Source organism: Podarcis tiliguerta (genome assembly GCF_965153285.1).
Source record: "Podarcis tiliguerta genome assembly, chromosome: 4".
In the NCBI taxonomy this organism is placed as follows: domain Eukaryota; kingdom Metazoa; phylum Chordata; class Lepidosauria; order Squamata; family Lacertidae; genus Podarcis; species Podarcis tiliguerta.
Genome location: NC_139537.1, coordinates 50,524,245 through 50,543,442, shown reverse-complemented (window position 1 = coordinate 50,543,442; position 19,198 = coordinate 50,524,245). Strand labels below are relative to the sequence as shown.

The following is a 19,198-nucleotide window of genomic DNA, read 5'->3' as shown; positions in this document are numbered from 1 at the left end:
AATCACAACAGAGGAAGATACAATACATTTGCATTAATTGCATTGTACAATGTGGCTCAAATCTGACTGATTTAAAGTACATGTGTCTGGTATGAGAAAGAAATAATGAACAAACCATTTTTTGAGGGGGTGGGGGAAGCTATGTTGCTTTACTGTATACGAAAACCATCAGAAATCAGGAAAGAGCCCAACTTGTCAGGGATCTAAATCAGAATGTAATGGTTCAACACAGACTACAAGACTGCAAGATCTATATTCAAAATGCAAGAGGCAGTCAAATTTTGTTAGCCAACAAGGTACAGTTTGAGAGCAAGCTCTAGTCATTATTCATTTAATTTTTTTATTTAAATGGTTTTAGACTTTCTTAAGCATAAGCTTCACAAAATTATTTATAATACATCACAGTACAATTTTAAAACCTAATACAGTGGTACCTCAGGTTACATACGCTTCAGGTTACAGACTCAGCTAACCCAGAAATAGTGCTTCAGGTTAAGAAATTTGCTTCAGGATGAGAACAGAAATCGTGCTCCGGCGGCGCGGCTGCAGCAGGAGGCCCCATTAGCTAAAGTGGTACCTCAGGTTAAGAACAGTTTCAGGTTAAGAACGGACCTCCAGAACGAATTAAGTACTTAACCCGAGGTACCACTGTAATAGTATAAAGCATATAATATTAATTTAAAAAACAAAATCTTACTAAAGACACTTGATTTATTACTCTAAAATATGATTGTTTAGAAATATTTCAGGAGTCAGGTTCTTTTGGGTGCTAGAAGCATTTCTGAATCTTTTTGTGCTCCTTCACAATAACATTTTCTTTGTCATCCTGAATTTCCTGACCAAATAGAGCAAACTTGCCGCTCCCAGTTTGGCAGTTGCTTATGTCTCCAGAATTAGATCTTGGTGAACGACTAAAGTTCTATTAATCATTTCAAAGACATATTGGACAGTTTGATGTTTCACAAGGTTTACAAGACAAAAATCTTTTAAAATATATTCTTCTGACACATTCACATCACTCATGTATCATTTGCAACCCATATACACTAAAGAGATTAGCAACCTGAAGTGATATCATATGTTAGAGTCCTGAGGGGAGTCCATCTGTTTTTGATGTGCAAATGTACTGCAAGTACTGTATATACATTTAGACTGTTGTTTCTCCACACAAGTGCAGATGTTTCAAGAAACAAGGGCAGAAATAAGAAACCACTGAGCGTCCATGGATTTACAAATCGCAGATTGGCTATGTTTCCTAGCACCCTGTGCATGCTCAGAGGTACTCATTGCTGAACACGTAATCCACAGCTGAGTCCTTGCAACGAAAACCGATTAGCCGTTTTAGGCGGAAAACCCAGATTACATTACAGAGATCGCCAACGTGTAAATTATCTAAAACTGTTGGTGCAAACGGCGAGCAACATCAATCTGCCTCAGACGGGTATGACGACAACTATGACAATCACCACCAACATTTTATGTGCACAAAGGAGCCACGGTTTAAGTACCAAAAATGTAAAATTAAAAATGAATCTCAGCCCAGTCACACAGGGAAAAAGAGACGAAAGAAAAGCCTGCAGCTGTGAGTAATTGTAGATGCAGATGGTGCATCTACTTCCGCCCTGCTTTCCTCTCCTTTTTAGCAAGTCTGCCGCACGAAACAGGCTTCACCTTCCTCTCCTTTGCAAAGAGAGCGGATGACGCAAACGCCGCCTTTACAGGAACTACGTCTCCCACAATCCCAAGCGGCACAACGAGCAGCGAGTGGACCTTGGTCTAGGGCAGCGGGGGCGTTAGGAGGGGAAGGCCGTTCGTTAAAGGGCACAATGATAAATACATAAAACGCAGCAGGCGCGAGAGAGGTGGCTGGATGGAAGGGCAAAGAGAAGGTGAAGTGGGCGGGAGTGGGGCAGGGGCAAGGAAGGCGAGTGGAGGGCCTGGCAGGACGGATGGGTAGCTTGGGCTGCTGGTGACATCCAGGCTCCTGTTATTTCACTCTGTCCAAGGGGAAAAAAGGGGAAAATAATATTTTGATGCAACCTCCGTTTTAAAAACAATCTATTTTATTTATTGTATATCATTTTTATTTGTTTTTAAACAATATAGAACAGAAGCAGTCATACAGATGTAAACGAATTTACAAAGTCTGTCAAAAAGGGGGGACTATAAATATAGTTATGTATCAAATCTGAGATACAGACATTTACAGAATAGTTATAGTTTTAACCTTGGAATGTTATTATGAGTTATGATAAGAGAGAGAGCAGCTGTTACCTTTGCAAAAGGCTGGGTGGGGAAGTGGAACATATACTGTATACAGCAAATGTATCAGCCCTATTTAAAAACAATTTTGAGCTGCAGGAACAACTTAACTAACATTTTCTGACATGGTTGTGCATGTCTCCATGCTTGAAGAATTATCCTGTATCTGCTTAAGAGTAGGCCCCACTGTACTGCTGAGGCCCTATCCACCCTCTACATTTAAAGCAGTATCATGGCACTTTAAATAGTCATGGCTTCCCCTGGGAGACATAGTTTGCTTAGGGTGCTGAGAGGTGTTGGGTGAACCCTGTTCCTCTCAGAGAGCTCATTTTCTCAGGGAACTCTGGGAATTGTAGCTCTGTGATGGAAATAAGGGTCTCCCGACAACTTTCAGCACCCTTAACCCTTAACTCATTCTTTGAGGCAAGACATGGCTGTTAAGGTGGCATCATACTGCTTCAAATGGTATACATGGGGCCGGAGATTGTCCTTAATATATTTAGAAAATGGCCAGGATGGGTAATACAAATAAAACACTGTTCAATGCATTGGTATAACAAAATATATGTAAGTGCTTTAAAGTGATGCACCGGCTACTCATCTTAACTGATAATGATTTACATTTGATATCATTTTTGATAGGGATTTTCATTTTTCAACAGTCTAAAAAAGCTGGTGGGAGATTTTAGCGTGTTCAAGACATGCAGAATAACCATGCTTCTGGAAGAATGGAAGGTAACATGCTAGTAGCCTTTTGCTTTCCGATAAAGAACATTTCATAATTGCACATGGAATAACACGTTTCCTGCTGTAATTGCATGAATGGGCTTAGGCGGCTTGAAGTGGAATTACCTGTATGTAGCTGACCTGATTACATGTTTGTTTAGTTGATTAAAATCCTGGTAAATTACCAGTTAAATTGAAATTTTGTGATACCTACACATAGGTAGATTGTACCTTTACAAATTACTAAACAAAAATGAAAATTGAATGTTTGGAGGAAAACCCATCTGTAACATTATATATACAGTACCAGTGAGATTTGCAACAAAAAGTTGCTGTGTATCTTCGCACATCCTCGTAGAAGTGTTCCTGTTCAGGTTCCTGCCAGCAAACTATGTTCCACTCCAAGGTACTGTAAGATGTAAAGAGCTCAAGCAAGGCCTTTTACTATGTTACTTTTTTTTTTTTTTTGGGTAGCTACTGAGCATTGTAGAAATGCATATGCATACAAATAACAATGTGAGTTATGCTAACTCCTCACTGAGCCATTTTTTGTGGGGGTGCGCCCTTTTGGGGGGGACAGTTTAACTTCCAAAAATCTTGGGGTTCTTTTGAGCGTGCTGCTTCTTCTCTCTTGTTTCTCAGTGATCCTGTTTTGGCTCGGTTTCTTTCATCACTCACAACTTGAGTTCATTATGAGAGAGTGATTCCTCTTACACTAACACACAGCAGGCTAATCAGCATAGCTTCAAAAATGTTCAAATTCCATTGCTACCGTGGAAGTTCCAAATGTGGTTATAAAATGTAATACACAAAGCACAAAGGCTTGCAAAACAATCCTATGCATATTTACCCAGACTTAAACTGAACTAAACTTAATGGAGCTTGCTTCTTAAGATTGCAGCCTGGGCTCCAAAATAAGTGCATGTATTTGTATGTCTTAATTAACTTCTCTTTTCTAATATTATCTCACAGGAAAGTGCTCAGTTCCATCTGAACTTGTTCAGATTTGCAGTTAGATGGTTTAGACAAAAGCTGCATTGAAGAGCTGTGAAGTGGCACTATATGATGATGCTGAGAAAAATAAAGTGTCGTGTCTGGATATGCTCAGCATTGTTTCCAAAGACAGACAAACCATTTCTACATCATTTTATCTATCACCATAGACTGCTGTCAGATCTCAGACCTAAAAGCATCAAAGACTCTTACAGGCTGCTTAACCTTCAGGAAGGCTGTTCAATGGATGATGTCAGAAATTCATATCGAGACCTTGCTAAGCAATATCACCCAGACAGTGGATCTGCTACAGCGGATGCTGCAACTTTTGTGGAAATAGAAGAAGCATATAGAGTTGTGCTTAACTATATGACCAAGAAAATGAAATCAAGTGAAAACAATGAGGAGGATGAGGAAGATAAATTCAAATCTAAGACACCACAACACAGACAATATTTAAGTTTTGAGGGTGTAGGTTTTGGAACGCCAAGTCAGAGACAGAGACAGTATATGCAATTTAGAGTTGATCGGGCTTCTGAACAGGTCATGGAATACCGAAAGCAGAAAATGGAGCGCGAACTAGTAATGAGTGAGGCTATGTTAGCCAAAGATGTAAGGCAAAGTAAGAAGGCAAAAATCACTCAAGCGATCGAACGGTTGGTTGAAGACCTCATTCAAGAATCTATGGCAAAAGGGGACTTTGAGAACCTTAGTGGTAAAGGAAAGCCATTGCAAAAATTTTCAGACTGTCCACATATTGATCCTATGACTCACAACCTGAACCGTATTCTGATAGACAACGGATACCAACCAGAGTGGATTCTCATACAGAAAGAAATACGGGAAACAATTGAAAAACTGAGAAAGGATATGATTGCTTCTAGGAATAAACTGGGAGAGCCAATGACACCACAAAAAGAGAAACAATGGAAGGAATCTTGTGAACAGTTTACTGAAAGCATCCAGGCACTAAACAAAAGAATTAATGATTTCAACTTGGTTGTTCCTATTCTTAGCAGGCAGATGGTACATTTTAATGCTGGCAAAGAAATTTCACGTGTACAGGAGAGCTGCAAAAGCCAGATGAAAAGGAATTCTGAAAAGGAGACAAAGAAAACAGAAAATGAAAGTAGCAGATCATCTGACATTAAAGCCAGTTTTTTTAAATGGATGAATCTTATTTTGAAATAAGATTACGCTGATAGCCATGTGGTTTAGCTACTAAATGTACACTAAGATTCATATTACTTACAGAAGACATTACATTTTTCTCTTTACTGTCTTAACAGTGTTGTAGAAGTGTAGGAACAAATAAACACATTTATAGCGGCCCGCATTGTTTTGGTTGGCATTCCTTTACTTTTGGGTATGTTGGATTAAATTTTAGAAAAATAAAATGTTAGATTACATTTGCAAATTAGGACATTTAAAAATGGAAGGGAAAACAGACAAGTTTTTGTTCTTGAAGCAAAAGGCAAAAAATGATATTCCTTCTCCACTCATTTTGTGACTTGTAAGTGAAGGCAGTTGAGAACATGAGTTTGCAAATTCTGTCTGACACAGCTGTTGCATATTATTTCATGGTTCCTGCTGTTCCACATTTGTTGCTTTCAGCTGCAAGGTGAGAAAAAGTGAAAACTTGGCCTCAGTATTTTTAAAATGTATGTTTCTGGATTTCTCCAATGACAACAATATTGCTTTCTTTTCGTGCTTTTAGTGCAATTAATGAATATGACTAAGTTAGACCAGTTAATTTCAATGGGTTTGCTTTCAGTAAAGCTTAGCTGAATACAGTGCCACCCATCCTAGCCCAGGCAGGGTGGAATTCCATTGCATTGGGTCCAGAACACTAAATGTACTAAATGTTTACATGTAGTTTGGCTAGCCTGGGTAGTAAAAGATTACTATAATAAAATCATATTTAATAGGAGCTGATGGTTATGATATCAGATCTATTTGTATGCTTTAGTAACCAGCACACCTCAAAATACGAATAAGATGTCTATGGCAGCTATGCTTAACCACCCTGGAGGAAAGTGTGAACAAAGGTGAATAAAAAATCAGTGCATATGACAACTGGGAAAACAGGGAAAACAGCCATAGCAACTAACAAAACAACCTGTTCTGCAGCTGAGTAACAATTATAAGGTTATTGTGTAAAACACTGTGGCAAGGCACTATGAAGGATCTTAGCAGCCTTTCCCAACCTGGTGCCCTCCAAAGTTTTGGGTTATCATTCCCATCATCCCCTGCCATTGGCTGTTACTAATGGGAGCTACAATCCAAAACAGCAGGAGGATATTGGATTGAGGAAGGCTCTGATGTTTAGATCTGAGATGGTAATAATAGTAATTTATTATTTATACCCCGCCCATCTGGCTGGATTTCCCCTGCCACTCTGGGCGACTCCCAACAGAAGATTAAAAAATAAAGCATCAAACATTAAAAACTTCCCTAATCAGGGTTGCCTGTTTAGTAAACTTGTGGCTCTTCACATGTGTGTGTGTATGTATGTCTTCATTAAATGCCTAGCCAACCCTTCTTCCCAAAGGAGACGATGGCAGCAAAAAACAAATCAGCAGAGCAGTATAATTAAAAGAATAAAGTAGTAGAGGCAAAGTGTAAAAACATCTAAGAACAAGATGCTGCTGGTCCCATCAGCCCCAGCCAGCATGGCAAAAGGTCAAGGATAAGGGGAGTTGGAAGTCCAAAACTGTATGGAGGGGCACAGGTTCTCTAGCCCTAGTTTAGAGGGAATAAAAAATTATTAGCACACTGTCAATATCATTTGAAGTCTGTAGAAAAGAAGCAGTATCAATGGAAATAAATATGGGAAACGTGTTGTAGCTACACTCATTTTGAAGACCTCAAGAGGCCGTGTAGTCCACGCCCACCCCATATAGCTAGGAGCCTGCCTGCCTTACAGCTCCTTGCCAAGGGCGCAAGGGAGCCTAGGTAGGCCTCTGCCTCCCCCCCCCCCCGGCGCCTAAAAAAATCTTGTGGCAGCGAGTTCCACAGTTTAACTTCGCCCTGTGCTAAGAAGCACTTTTCTTTTCTCTCTCTTATTTCCCAACGTTCAGCTTTACTGAACGACACCGGGTTCAAAAATTACGAGGGGATAAAAAAACTCCGAAGTCGACGAGGTTGCGCGCGCTGAGGCCTTGGGCGAGCCTATACCGCGAGCTCCCTCTGCACCGCGCCCTGATCCTGGAGGCGGCGAAACCGCTCCAGCGACGGCAGCCACCTGCCCTCCTCGCCCTCGCGGGTGGAGCTCTTTTGCTAACAGCTCGCGAGGAGGAGGGAGGCGGGAACTGAGCGGGGGCGACAGCGCTCGAGAACCTATCGCGAGTCCCCCTTGCCAACCGGCAAGCCTCGCGCGGCGTTTGGCGGCCCAATCAGAGCGCTCCCTGCCGAGCGTTGTGACGGAGGAGCTCCGGAGGTGGATTGGCTGAACTCCCCGCGACTTCTCCCCACGCCTCCGGCCGGCAGAGCAAGCCGGGTGACGGCCGCGGATGGAGCGGAGCAGGGGGTCTTCCAGGTGAGGGGGTCTCGCGCGGCGGTTGCGGCTTTTTTCCCCCACCCCTTTTTTTCTGAGGGGATAACGACACGCCTGGGCGAATATTTCCTCTCCCCCCCTCACACGTCCGTATTTCAAAACAAGCCCCTTGTGAAGGTGTCTCTTCCTCGGCCTGGAGAGAGACCGGCCCCGTCACGCCTTTTAGGGGCACGACCCCTCCTTCTTTGGGGCATCTCCTCTCCGAGGGCCGCTCCCTCACCTTTTTCGTTTCAGGAGGGACGTTATCCCCCCCATAGCTACCCGGGGGGGGGGCGTGGGGGGCGGCGGCAGGGAGCCTGGCGCTCGGCTGCTGGTGGATTGACCTTCCTTAATGTCAAGAGGAAGGAAGGGGAAAGGGAAGGAGGCCGAAAAGTTTCCTTGCCACACTTTGAGGGAAGCATTAATATCTAATGAGGGGGTGGGGGTGGGTTAAATTCATCAGGTCCAGAGTCTGAAATTACTTCACTACACCACTGAGTCTATTATCCACCAAGAACAGGCGCATCTAATTATATATTTCCTTCCCACCCCACCCCCTGCAAAGCGGGGTTTACACTCCCCTTTTACTTTCGCCCGCCAAGCTTCTTGCATGCATGGATGCATTTCTGGCTTCGTCTGCTCGCACGTTTGCGTATGTGACTCCCCCACTTTTTTTTTAGCTTAAAGTAGTTCGTGGGAATAGCTGGGGATGCGATCTCCGCTCACAGGTGTGCATCCACAGAGCTTTCAACTAAATTACAGACGCGATTACCTTGCGCATTATCTTTGAATCTCCTGAAACCGGTTCCACTTGTGGGACCATGCCCTGAGACGGTGACGAAAGCTTTTCTGGATTCTTACGAGTGGCAAAAATCATCAACTGAATGAAGCCTTAATAGCATGTACTGGAATTTCTTTTAAACTCTCCCCGCCCCGTTTCCCTTTTAAATATTTCAAACCAGTGTTTGAAATGCAGGGATTTAAACAGCGGTGCTATGAGGATTCACTGATGGACCATGTATTGTGTGGATGGGTTGGTTGTCAAGTTGCTGTTTGGGGCAATGTAACACAAGCAGCAAAGAGAGCTTTGCTTATTTGCTAGAAGTTGGGGGTTGACTGGGCTGAGTTCTAAAGGAAGGCAGTCACCATCAGCGCTTTTGGAATAATTTAAAGGTTCACTTCTTTAAACTTATTAAATTCACCTTGCAAGTTTGTGTTTTTAAAGCAGCCAAAAGCGGTGGAAGTAAAAGTTAGCAGGTGTACAGCTTAACTAATGATTCACACATGCATATATATCATTAAAGCACTTCTTTATGACTTGCAATGGAATATGTGAACTGTTTTTATTGAAAATTGTTTTTTATTATTACTATTATTATTATTATTAATTTCATTTCTATACTGCTTTATTTTTTTTAAAAAAAAATCTCAAAGCAGTTTACAGAATATTAAAACATCAATAAAACAATTTGAAGAAAGTCAAATATGGAATATACAGTCAAAACAACATTTAAGCACTTCAATCTAATTGATTTCAATGAGGTTATTTTTAAAGCATCTTTATATGGTTAATTCCCACGCCCCATTTGAATTAAATGAAATTTGCAGCCCAGTCCTGCAAGTTGTTTATTCAGAAAATGGGTCCCTAAAAGTTCAGTAGAAACATGCATAGGATTGTAACCTTGAAATGCATACCTTTGGCTACATAATGCCTTTTGTTTGCAATTTCTGATCTTCAGTGCCTGTCTTCCATCATCAGTTGATGATCTAATTGCTGAATGATTGACATGTATTGTAAGCCTGTTTTAAGTGAGTTTTTGAGAAAGGCTTACTGGATACAGTGATTAGAGATGGATGGATGGTGAGAGCCATCTTCATTATGAGATGCTGACCACAAGTATATTCACATTCTACTGTTTTTACTAAAGTGCCTGTGGAGGAAAATCTGGAGAGCTATTCCATAGAATTTGGCTATGTTGCCTAATTGGCTTTCGCTCTATAAGTATACATTTTGCTCTATAAGTCTTTGTAATTATCCTTGCCATGTTTTCAACACTCTTTGTAGCCTAACTCAGGATGTCTACAGTAGGTTTTAGTGTTTCAGTTAATGGAGATTGTGGGGATGTGTTTTTCATTCTTGATAAACACATTATTGATAAACGAGTATAGCAGCAAGGTTGGAGTGGAGGCCTAGGATAATGCATGTAGCACAAAGGTTGGAGTGGAGTGCCATATTTGCTGTGGCTTACCTCTTCGCTTCTGGTGTTTGTTATAACATTGTTATGGACTATGAGGACCAGTCTTTGAGACTTTGTGGGTGATGCTGTCTCAAGCCTATAGTTTGGGTTTGATGATCTTCTGATTCTTTCTTGTACTGTAATGACAACCTCTCAATGTGTTACAAGGCATGTGGTGTTGGGCATTATCTTCATAGATAATGCTCTTCATAGGCAGAAACCAACAATATAGGAGTCTGCTTTTAATCCTGTGTTAGCTGAAATCCCCCAGTGAGAAATATTTATTGAATGGCTTGGGATAGAACAGGAGTAATTTGAATTTGAATACTGATAGGCTTGAGCTGTGGTTTTCAAAACATGAAGCTATATTACCTAAGAAAGCATGGGACTGTTCTGCCCCACCCTAGTTTGTGCTGCATTAGACAAAAATTAGTGGAAGACTGGAGTGCCTGGCGTGCTCTGGTCCATGGGGTCACGAAGAGTCGGACACAACTGAATGACTACACAACAACAGACAAAAATTGGGGGGTTGTGCTGGCTAATCCACAAGAAGTACTTCTTGTTTTTCAGAGGCATTTTCATTTCCTAGTTTTGCATCCTTTTAAGACCAGTGAACACATTTTAGGCCTGTCATATAAACCTTTTTGTCTGCCTCTTTCCAGAAGCATATTTCTTTCTTTCTTTCTTTTAACACATACATGTTGCACCACACATAATCCTATAAGACAAGGGAATGCCATTTTTTTTAAATGGAGGGGGCTTTTTAAGTTTAAAAAGGTGTTCCTCCTTATTTTGGCTGTAGTTTGTTTTTTAAATATTAGCATGCTTAGATGGCAAGCATCAACTTTTAATAGATCGATTAAATGCCTAATACTTATGAATAATTTACAATTGAAAAAAGAGCAGAGAAATTAAGATTGCTTGCTGAGGACTTAGCTAGAGTACAGGTTTCCACTGCCTTTTTGATTCTGTATAACACTGAATCTCTTATATTGCATTTTTTTTTTTAAGTGAAGTGCTACACTTGATATAGGTGTGGAATATAACAGTTCAGCCTTAAGTATCTCTTTATTGTCCTACTTTTATGTGTTGGGTAGTGTAATCTTATCAACTCCTAAGAAAAAGTTGCTGATATATTTTATATTTCTATCCTGCTCTTTCTCAAAGGAGTTCAGAGCTAGTATTAGCTGCGTGAGATCTGTGAGCCAGGGAGTCCCCAGATGAAATCTCTCCTCTTCTGTGAGCTTGCAAGAAAGCCTTAAGCCACTGTCTCTTAAGTTGCCCCCCTGCCTGCCTCCAGCAATTCCTCCCAAGACATAAACATAAAACTTTATGTTCCCAAGTTTTTGCTTTTTTCTAAATTCCAAGAAATAGAAGGAACATAAATCTAACCCACAGTTCAGTTAGTTTTAAGATCCTTTTCAGCCTTATCCAGGACAAAGCATGAATGTAGCCCCGGTGATCTTATCTTTTGTAATGGCTACAACTAGACTAAATAAGTAAATAAATAATACACTGATCTTTTGGTTTCTCTCTTCCCCCTCCCTTTTCTTTAATTAGGACTTGGAAGATTCATGAAAATCTAATGTAAATAACACAGGTAAAAGAGACATCCTGAACTTGAGAAATGGCAGGTTTCCTAGACAATTTCCGATGGCCTGAATGTGAGTGTATTGATTGGAGTGAAAGAAGAAATACAGTTGCTTCTGTGGTAGCTGGGATTCTGGTAAGTCTTAAGACAAATGCAATATGCCAACTGGTCTGCTGGAAGGGAGTACATCAGATTTTTTTAGTGCCTCACTTGATGGTAAAAAAAAATCCGGTCACATTTACAGGATGCTTGCTCAGTTGCTTTGTTTGTATTGAAAGCCAACTTGTGAGTTCTTGTGCTAAATCACAGGTGGGCATCCCATGAAACCATCCCAAGTCAGGGAGAGCCTGCTCAGTTTGCTGATAATCAGCCATCAGTTGCCTGGCAGAGAAAAGATTCTTGTCCCATGTGGGAGCGACTGTCTTCTGTACACTAGAAACAGGAGGGGCTTTAACATCACCTCTAGCATTCCCAGTGTAGTCCAACAATATATGTACCCCTGCTGGGCAGCAGGGAGAATATGTGTGAGTGGGGACGGGCAGGGGGAGGATCTGAGTGTTGGGCATGTGGATGTTAATGGCCACATTCACCATCAGGGCTGGCCATGCCTGCCACCAGGCTGCAGTGCTGGATATTTGCCTACCGGTAAGTTCCATTCAACTGAGAGGGATTCTAAAAAAACAAGCTTGGAATTGCACTGTTTGTTGTCTATCTCTTGAATATGTGTTTTGTGTACACCCATTTTGCATGCTAGGCATATACCCCTACCAACACAACTGTGTCTACTTGAGAGGAGCCACAACACTTGCTATGTTGGTTAAGGCAAGGATGTTGCTGTTAGCATTCTTACCTTGCCAGAAAATGCTCTGAGTGTGGTAGGAATTGCAAAGTGGGGAGCTATCGGTTTTCTTGTCTTAAGAGGTAGCAGCAAATTCTTCCTGCCCATACAACTGGAGTACTGAGAACACAGATTTGTTAGATAAGCACATTTGCATTGATGGTTACTTTGGCTTTATTTCAGGCACACTTTGTAAATGTTTAGAAGAGGCAGCTGCGTTCCTGATTAATGTTTATTTTTTTTCCTCCTCAAGTGATGTCTTCAGTCACTATGAATTCAGATAGTATAAATTATTAATCAGATCAGCTTCTCTTTTCATGTTAATCATTAGCAGAAATATTGAGCGTATAAAGGAAAGACATCTCCCCAGCCTTAGCTATATTCATGAACAAGCACGTTTTTAAATAAATAGGTGTTGGTTGTGTATTCGTATATTGTTTTTTATGGTAAAGGGAGTATGATTGTGTGCTGTTTTAATATTGTGTTTATTGTACATTGTGGTACGTGTGTTTTAATGGAAAAGCAGTCTTAAAAGTTCAAAAAGCACTACCATTTATTTATCTTTTACTACAGAGGGGCACTATTTTCATGAAGTCGGCTGTTGAATCTTACAGTTAGAAACCAATACCAAAATACGATGCCTCTTAATTAGTTGGCTGGGAGGCCTTACTTATCATTTGAGTAAATATGGAATCTGTTTAGTTCTTCACTGTGGCCTCCATATTGAGCTCATCTATGGCAGGTAGATCTGGTAATCTGGTTTATAGTACATGTTCACATGAATACTTTAGTGGTACCTTCTAGTCTTTGTGGCTGGGACGGAAATGAGCCCCTAGCTAAAACAATGCACTTTGGAGGGCAGGGGGTGGGGTGGGCTAGGAAGTTTCTGTTAATTGGAGTGGGTAGCTGGGACTCAAATGATTACAAAGCCAGTGGAGTGAAGGAGAAGAGAAGCAGCAGAGTTATGTGGCTGACCTTTCTGTAGATATTTGCCATGGTTTAATGATCATGTGTTTTACAGTTTTTTACAGGTTGGTGGATAATGATAGATGCAGCAGTAGTTTACCCTAAGCCAGAGCAAATGAACCACGCATTCCATACTTGTGGAGTGTTTTCTACTCTAGCTTTTTTCATGTAAGTACATATAATGATAGGTCCATACAAAAATAGCAGTTGTTCATCTCAAATGGCAAAGTGCACCTACAAAATAATCCCCCCCATCTTTCTTTTCTCTTTTTGCTCTTGTGTTCTACTACTATTTCTCATCTTTTAAAATTGTTGAAGTGTGCATGCACAGCTTACTGTTTGTTTTGTGGGATGAGGATAAACAAGGTTTTCTTTCTAAAAACAAAGGTTTCCATGCATACATAAATGTATTTCTCATCATCTTCAGAGACCCAGTTTTCCCCTATCCCCCCATTTCTTTTCCTACTCAATTTGTTCTCCTGCTTGGTATCCACTCTACTAGAGTATAGTGACAGCTCTCTTTTACTTTTTGGCACTGTAGTACTGCTCACCAGACACTGTCATTGGTAACAGTCAAAAAGAGAGTTAAGGATTGTAGTAGATAAATGACTAAACAAATATGACAACTCTAGTATCTGAGAGAATATGCATCTACTGGGCATTTTGGTTTTGTTAGCTGATCAGGTTTAGCATCTGGATTCAAAAGGAAGATTGGGAAAGAAAAGAAAATACTTGTGGCTTGATTTGAATTAATTTTATAATGAATGATTTTAGAGTGTTGTGTTGTGTTGTACTTTTGTACTGTTTTATTGTTGTTAGCCGCCCTGAGCCCGGCTTCGGCTGGGGAGGGCGGGATATAAATAAAATAAATTATTATTATTATTATTATTATTATTATTATTATTATTATTATTACTTAAAACTGGAGAGGGAGTATTTTGTGGATCCAGATTAGTGGACTTGCTGCCTTTTAGTCTTTTGCACAATTCTTTAAAAAGTAATTTTAGCGGCTGTTTTTTATGTGTTGCAGGATAAACGCAGTATCAAATGCTCAAGTGAGAGGAGACAGCTATGGTGATGGATGTTTAGGAAGAACAGGTGAGGATTCTCCTATTTATGCAGATAGATTCACACCAGTCCTCATTTCAAAACTTGGCTGTGCAAGCAGCGAAGAAAACATAACAAAACTTTCTGTCCTGGCACATGTCACAAAAAGCAAGATGTTAGACTGGTGCTGGTGGTACTGTCAATGGTGCACAGATCTTTTCATGCTCATGTTAAAAAAATGTTAGTAATCTTATGAGTTGAAGAAAGCTTCAGTGGGATGATGAGGGATGCTGTTTCCCACTGCCCCCTTATTCCTGCGTATTATTACCCTAGCCTAGTGCTTGACTTCATGTGTTCTTGCAGGTGCTCGTGTCTGGCTCTTCATTGGCTTCATGTTGATGTTCGGCTCACTTATTGCTTCTATGTGGATCCTTTTTGGAGCATATGTTACCCACAGTAAGGATGATTTATTTTTTATCAAGGGGAAAGAAATGTACTTGTAAGTGCCTTTGTGTTAAATGAGAGAGATGCACATATCACATTATTAAATACCTTATTTTATTTTGAAATAAAATTAAATATCTTATTTTGAAATCAAATCAAGGTATATGTAGTTATCTTCTTGAAAACAGTGGTACTTAAAAGTGCTTCACTTTGGCTGGATCATGCCCCTGCTGTTTTGACCAACATCTTCCACTCCACTTGCTGAAGAATCCGAAATGATGTAGGACTGATCCAGCTGCTTTGTTGGCTGCTTATTTTCTGTTAGAAAATTTTAAGGGCAGAATTACTGGATGTAAAAACAATAAAATAAAAGACACAATGTTTAAACAAGGAAGAGGTGGTGATAAGCACAGTCTAAATAAAAGCAGCAGGTGGCAGTATATTAGAAGTATTGGTAAATGTTAAAAATAGTCTAATGGCTGAATGTCGATGATAAAGTTGGCTTCCCTGTGGATGATTTGGGGCGGATGGGGAAGGTTTGTATGAGAGATGTTCCTGGAGGTAAGTGGGGTCTAGGCTGTTAGATCTTTAAGGGAATCGGGTGAAGCTCAGGTGGAAAGGTGCTCTTGAGATTCTTAATGGGTCTGATCAGGGCCTTGATAAGAGTTAATGTGGTTACTTTTCTTGTTCATGGTATTTCCTAGAAACCTGTTTACCTAGCTTTTCCTCTTACTGCTGTGAGTCATGCAGGATGAGGTTCTATACAGAAGAGAGAGATCTTGCTGGCCTAATACTCGTGACTAAACTTTAGTTGACTTGGTGTACAAATACATTGTTTCATGACAAAATTACCAACACCCTCTATAGATTTTTGAAAAGTCGACACTTTGCACTCCAGGTTGTTGCTGCTTATTCTATATTGTTTTTGCTGCAGCAGTCTTAACATGGCTACAGTATGGAAATACGCACATGTCTGTAAGTCACAGAGTATAAATCGGCTTCTTACAAAGAATCAAGGGAGCTTTTTAGGGAACTGCAAGCTCCTTTGTTCCTCTTCTGCTTAACAGCCACTACTCTCAAACACTGCGAAAGAAAAATGTTCTCTGGGTTCCTTTCACCCAGAAAGGCTTCTGCCACCTGCTGGAAGGAAAACAACAGATGTCTTTCCATCATTTACCCACAGTTTTTGACTCTGTGGCAGTGAAAAAGGGGGAACTATTAAATTTGGGCAAAGGGTCAAAGCGTGGAAGCCAGAAAAAAACAACCCATGTGGTTTCAAGTCCTATCCTGTAGCTGTAAATGTTCAATATGCTAATGTAAATAAGCTGGATGATGGCTATTTATGGAAATATGCATACTTAGGACACAATCAAAATATCCCCTTCTTGAGACTTTGCTCCCTCCTCAGTCTTGCAGCATTTCCAAAGTACTGAATATTCTTGTGACAAAGTGCAGTGTTTTGGGGTGACACTGGAATGTGTAGAAACCTACAGTAGGGTGGGGGATGTCTGACTTCATAGCATACTCCCATAGATCAAGTCTTAATTGTTTGTAGATAGAACTAAATTCTCATGATCCATCTCCCCCCCCTTTTAAAAATGCTGTTTCATAGCTAAATGAACACAAGATAAACTTAGTAGTGACAAGTTTTGAAGACTTGTCTCAATTCTTACCTATTTATTGCATTTTTATTTTATAGATATTAATGTCTACCCAGGCTTAGCAGTGTTTTTTCAGAATGCTTTGATATTTTTCAGGTAAGTAACTAATGCCTCCAAAGTCTAATAGTTATAATGATACAGATGTTTTCGGTTTGCACAATTTACTCAGACGATAGAAATGGGTGTGTGAGGGTTCATTGTGGTGTTCTAAATCTCTGTGAAAAATGATGTTACTAGAAGCCAAGTAATGTTCATTAATCATAATACACAAGTGACAGAGATAAGGCATACTCACAGCTCCACCAGTATAGTAGTGCCAGTTATCATGCCACCTGCTTCTAGAATTTTGATGATTTTGCCATATCATCATTGGAAAGAATGTCTGTCTTACAGATCTAAACTTTTGTTTTCATAGCACCCTTATCTACAAATTTGGAAGAACTGAAGAACTGTGGGCTTAAGAGTACTTTTTTCTTCATCTTGCTTAGCGAGCCTTGTATGTAAATATAATTTACATTTCTGTTTTATATTTTGCCAAATAGATGTTGCATTACACCTTTTGTATGTTTACTTATTTTTGGAAAGTGAACTGATTTAAATATTCTGCTCAAAGTTAGCTATCTTTTCATAGAATGGATAGTAATGTGAATATGTACATACTATGACTATCTGTAAAATATAAAAGTGAATGTTAAACTTTCATTGCACTTGGCAGGTTTTTTCTGCTCTGACATGTGAATAATGTTTTAGGATAAAGGCTCATAGCTTGTTCAAGATCATATACTGTTGTTAAGCACAAATGAGCTGTAGTAGCTTCTTGAAGAGTTGAGATTTTGATTCGGTGATCAGAAAGTGAAGTTAAAGAATATTAATCTGAATGGCATCTCCAAATAGCCATTGATGCATGACCCCCGGTAGACAAATACGTTATTTGGAAGTGTAGTATACTCTGGCATCATATGCTGAAACTTCATCTAGCGCTAACTTCCCAATTACTAGGAATGTTTTACGCTATACTAAAAAATGTGTACTGAACAAAGGAGGCATGAAGTCTGTATGGAAATTCTATTTAGCAAAAAAACTCGAGTAAAAAACCAAAAGATCTTAAGCATTTATTTGGTAGTGCAGCATGCCTTAAAATGGAATGGGCCAATCCTTTCTGAGTGAATGCACTGCAAAAAATATTTAAGACTGAAGTATTAATGTGTTTGACAAGCTGTAGGAGAATTCTAGGTTTGAACTTTTAAGGTGTGTTGTCATAAACCCCCCATCAAAATGTCTTGTCAGGCATTACCAATTTTACCATGAGACTGATATTTCACATGCTTGTGCAATCAATATTCAGAACAAAGGAGCGATCCCAAGGTCAAAGCATCACAGGACTGCTTGTTTTGTTGCTTACTATACAAGGGAAAAAGGGACACGGGTGGCACTGTGGTCTAAACCACTGAGCCTAGGGCTTGCTGATCAGAAGTTTGGCGGTTCGAATCCCCGTGACGGGGTGAGCTCCCGTTCAGTCCCTGCTTTTGCCCACCTAGCAGTTCAAAAGCACACTGTGCTAGTAGATAAATAGGTACCGCTCCAGTGGGAAGGTAAACGGTGTTTCCGTGCGCTGCTCTGGTTCGCCAGAAGCAGCTTAGTCATGCTGGCCGCATGACCCGGAAGCTGTACGCTGGCTCCCTCGGCCAGTAAAGCCAGATCAGCACCGCAACCCCAGAGTCATCCGCAACTGGAGCCTAACCGTCATGGGTACCTTTACCTTTATACAAGGAAAAAGCATATTTAAACACGATTCACTAGATTTTTCTCTACCCTTTTGTCCAGAATCTAATCAGCTTCTTTGATGAGATTATCATCTATTTTCCATGTTTTTCTGAACTTTATTGTAGCGAATTACAATATGTATGTTAAGGTACTGTGATGTTAACTGGAACTACCCGTATTTTATTTCACCAATGCCAAATTGTGTACTGAGAAGCATATCAAACTGCATCATTTGCAAAATGTAACAAGGACTCCATGTTAAAAATATTTTTGCAAGACAGGGTCTAGGGGCATGAAGAAGAATCAGATGAGGTAAAGGTACTCTACATTCTGATTTTTGGAGACCCTGCAAAATGACCTTTTCCAAACATTCTTCACTTTCAGACTTTTCTCCCCACTTAGGAAATACAGCTGTGTTAGTTTATTTTCTGAAACCATTTTCATTTGTCTTCAGAGCCCTTTTCAGGACAGACTATGAAGCAAATACTATGCTAAGAGTTGTCCTGTTACGACATTAGACTATCTTGCTTGTTTATTGTAAATACATTAAAATCCAATAAAGATTGGTAATGTATTTTGTTTTACAAATGCTAAAACTGCTCAGTATTCTGTCTACAGTGTAATATTCTCTCTTTCACACAAACACATATAGTTCTATCTGTTGTATAATGACTCTCTGCTCAGGCTGGATAAATTGCTTTTAATTGAACTCCGAGTTGAACTTCAGTGTCAGTGAAGCGACCCAAGTCAGATCAGGGCCATTGCAGAGCCTCGCATTGCTCTATTTCTATAGGCATATGAGCTTTAGAAGATGTGAGGCTGTCCAGCATGGCATAGGGAAGAGTTGGGGTTTTTTGTTGTTAAAACACAGCAGTGTTGCTTCCCCAAAGCTTGAGCGGCTAGACTTTAAAGTTGATTGAATACGTAACATTTTAACACTAATTGGTAAAAAAAACACCTGCCAGTGTCCTTTGATAACAGCATATATGTCCAAATTAGTCTTCTGAAATCAATTAACCTGATGTCCTTGCTACTGTTCACTAACTTTGGTCTCAGCTTAGGATTCACAATTCAAGTAGGTATTTTATTCCATAAGTGCAACATCCCTCCCCCCCAATCTCTGAAGTATTTGCA

The 19,198-nt window shown here is 40.1% G+C and overlaps 2 protein-coding genes across 3 annotated transcripts; both read left to right on the top strand.

The window, feature by feature from the left end:
• Positions 1-1,828: 1,828 nt before the first annotated feature.
• DNAJC28 (DnaJ heat shock protein family (Hsp40) member C28) lies at positions 1,829-5,317 on the top strand. The gene is made up of 3 exons (XM_083438904.1): positions 1,829-1,889; positions 2,925-2,997; positions 3,961-5,317. Exon 3 carries the CDS (start codon positions 4,051-4,053, stop codon positions 5,170-5,172), a length of 1,122 nt encoding a protein of 373 aa, XP_083295030.1. The 5' UTR covers positions 1,829-1,889; positions 2,925-2,997; positions 3,961-4,050; the 3' UTR covers positions 5,173-5,317.
• TMEM50B (transmembrane protein 50B) lies at positions 1,833-18,660 on the top strand. 2 transcript variants are annotated; one of them, XM_083438907.1, is made up of 8 exons: positions 1,833-1,889; positions 2,925-2,997; positions 11,314-11,479; positions 13,204-13,316; positions 14,179-14,246; positions 14,559-14,651; positions 16,339-16,396; positions 16,716-18,660. In XM_083438907.1, exons 3-8 carry the CDS (start codon positions 11,381-11,383, stop codon positions 16,759-16,761), a joined length of 477 nt encoding a protein of 158 aa, XP_083295033.1. In that variant the 5' UTR covers positions 1,833-1,889; positions 2,925-2,997; positions 11,314-11,380; the 3' UTR covers positions 16,762-18,660. The 2 variants fall into 2 exon arrangements, with proteins under 2 accessions (XP_083295033.1, XP_083295032.1); XM_083438906.1 differs by lacking the exons at positions 1,833-1,889; positions 2,925-2,997 and adding an exon at positions 7,362-7,519.
• Positions 18,661-19,198: the final 538 nt, after the last annotated feature.

Coding starts and splice junctions, on each gene's coding strand:
- DNAJC28 (XM_083438904.1), top strand. CDS start 4,051: ATGATGATGCTGAGAAAAATAAAGTGTCGTGTCTGGATATGCTCAGCA.
- TMEM50B (XM_083438907.1), top strand. CDS start 11,381: ATGGCAGGTTTCCTAGACAATTTCCGATGGCCTGAATGTGAGTGTATT. Junction 14,247..14,558: donor TGGATGTTTAGGAAGAACAG/GTGAGGATTCTC, acceptor GTGTTCTTGCAG/GTGCTCGTGTCTGGCTCTTC. Junction 14,652..16,338: donor TGGAGCATATGTTACCCACA/GTAAGGATGATT, acceptor TTTATTTTATAG/ATATTAATGTCTACCCAGGC.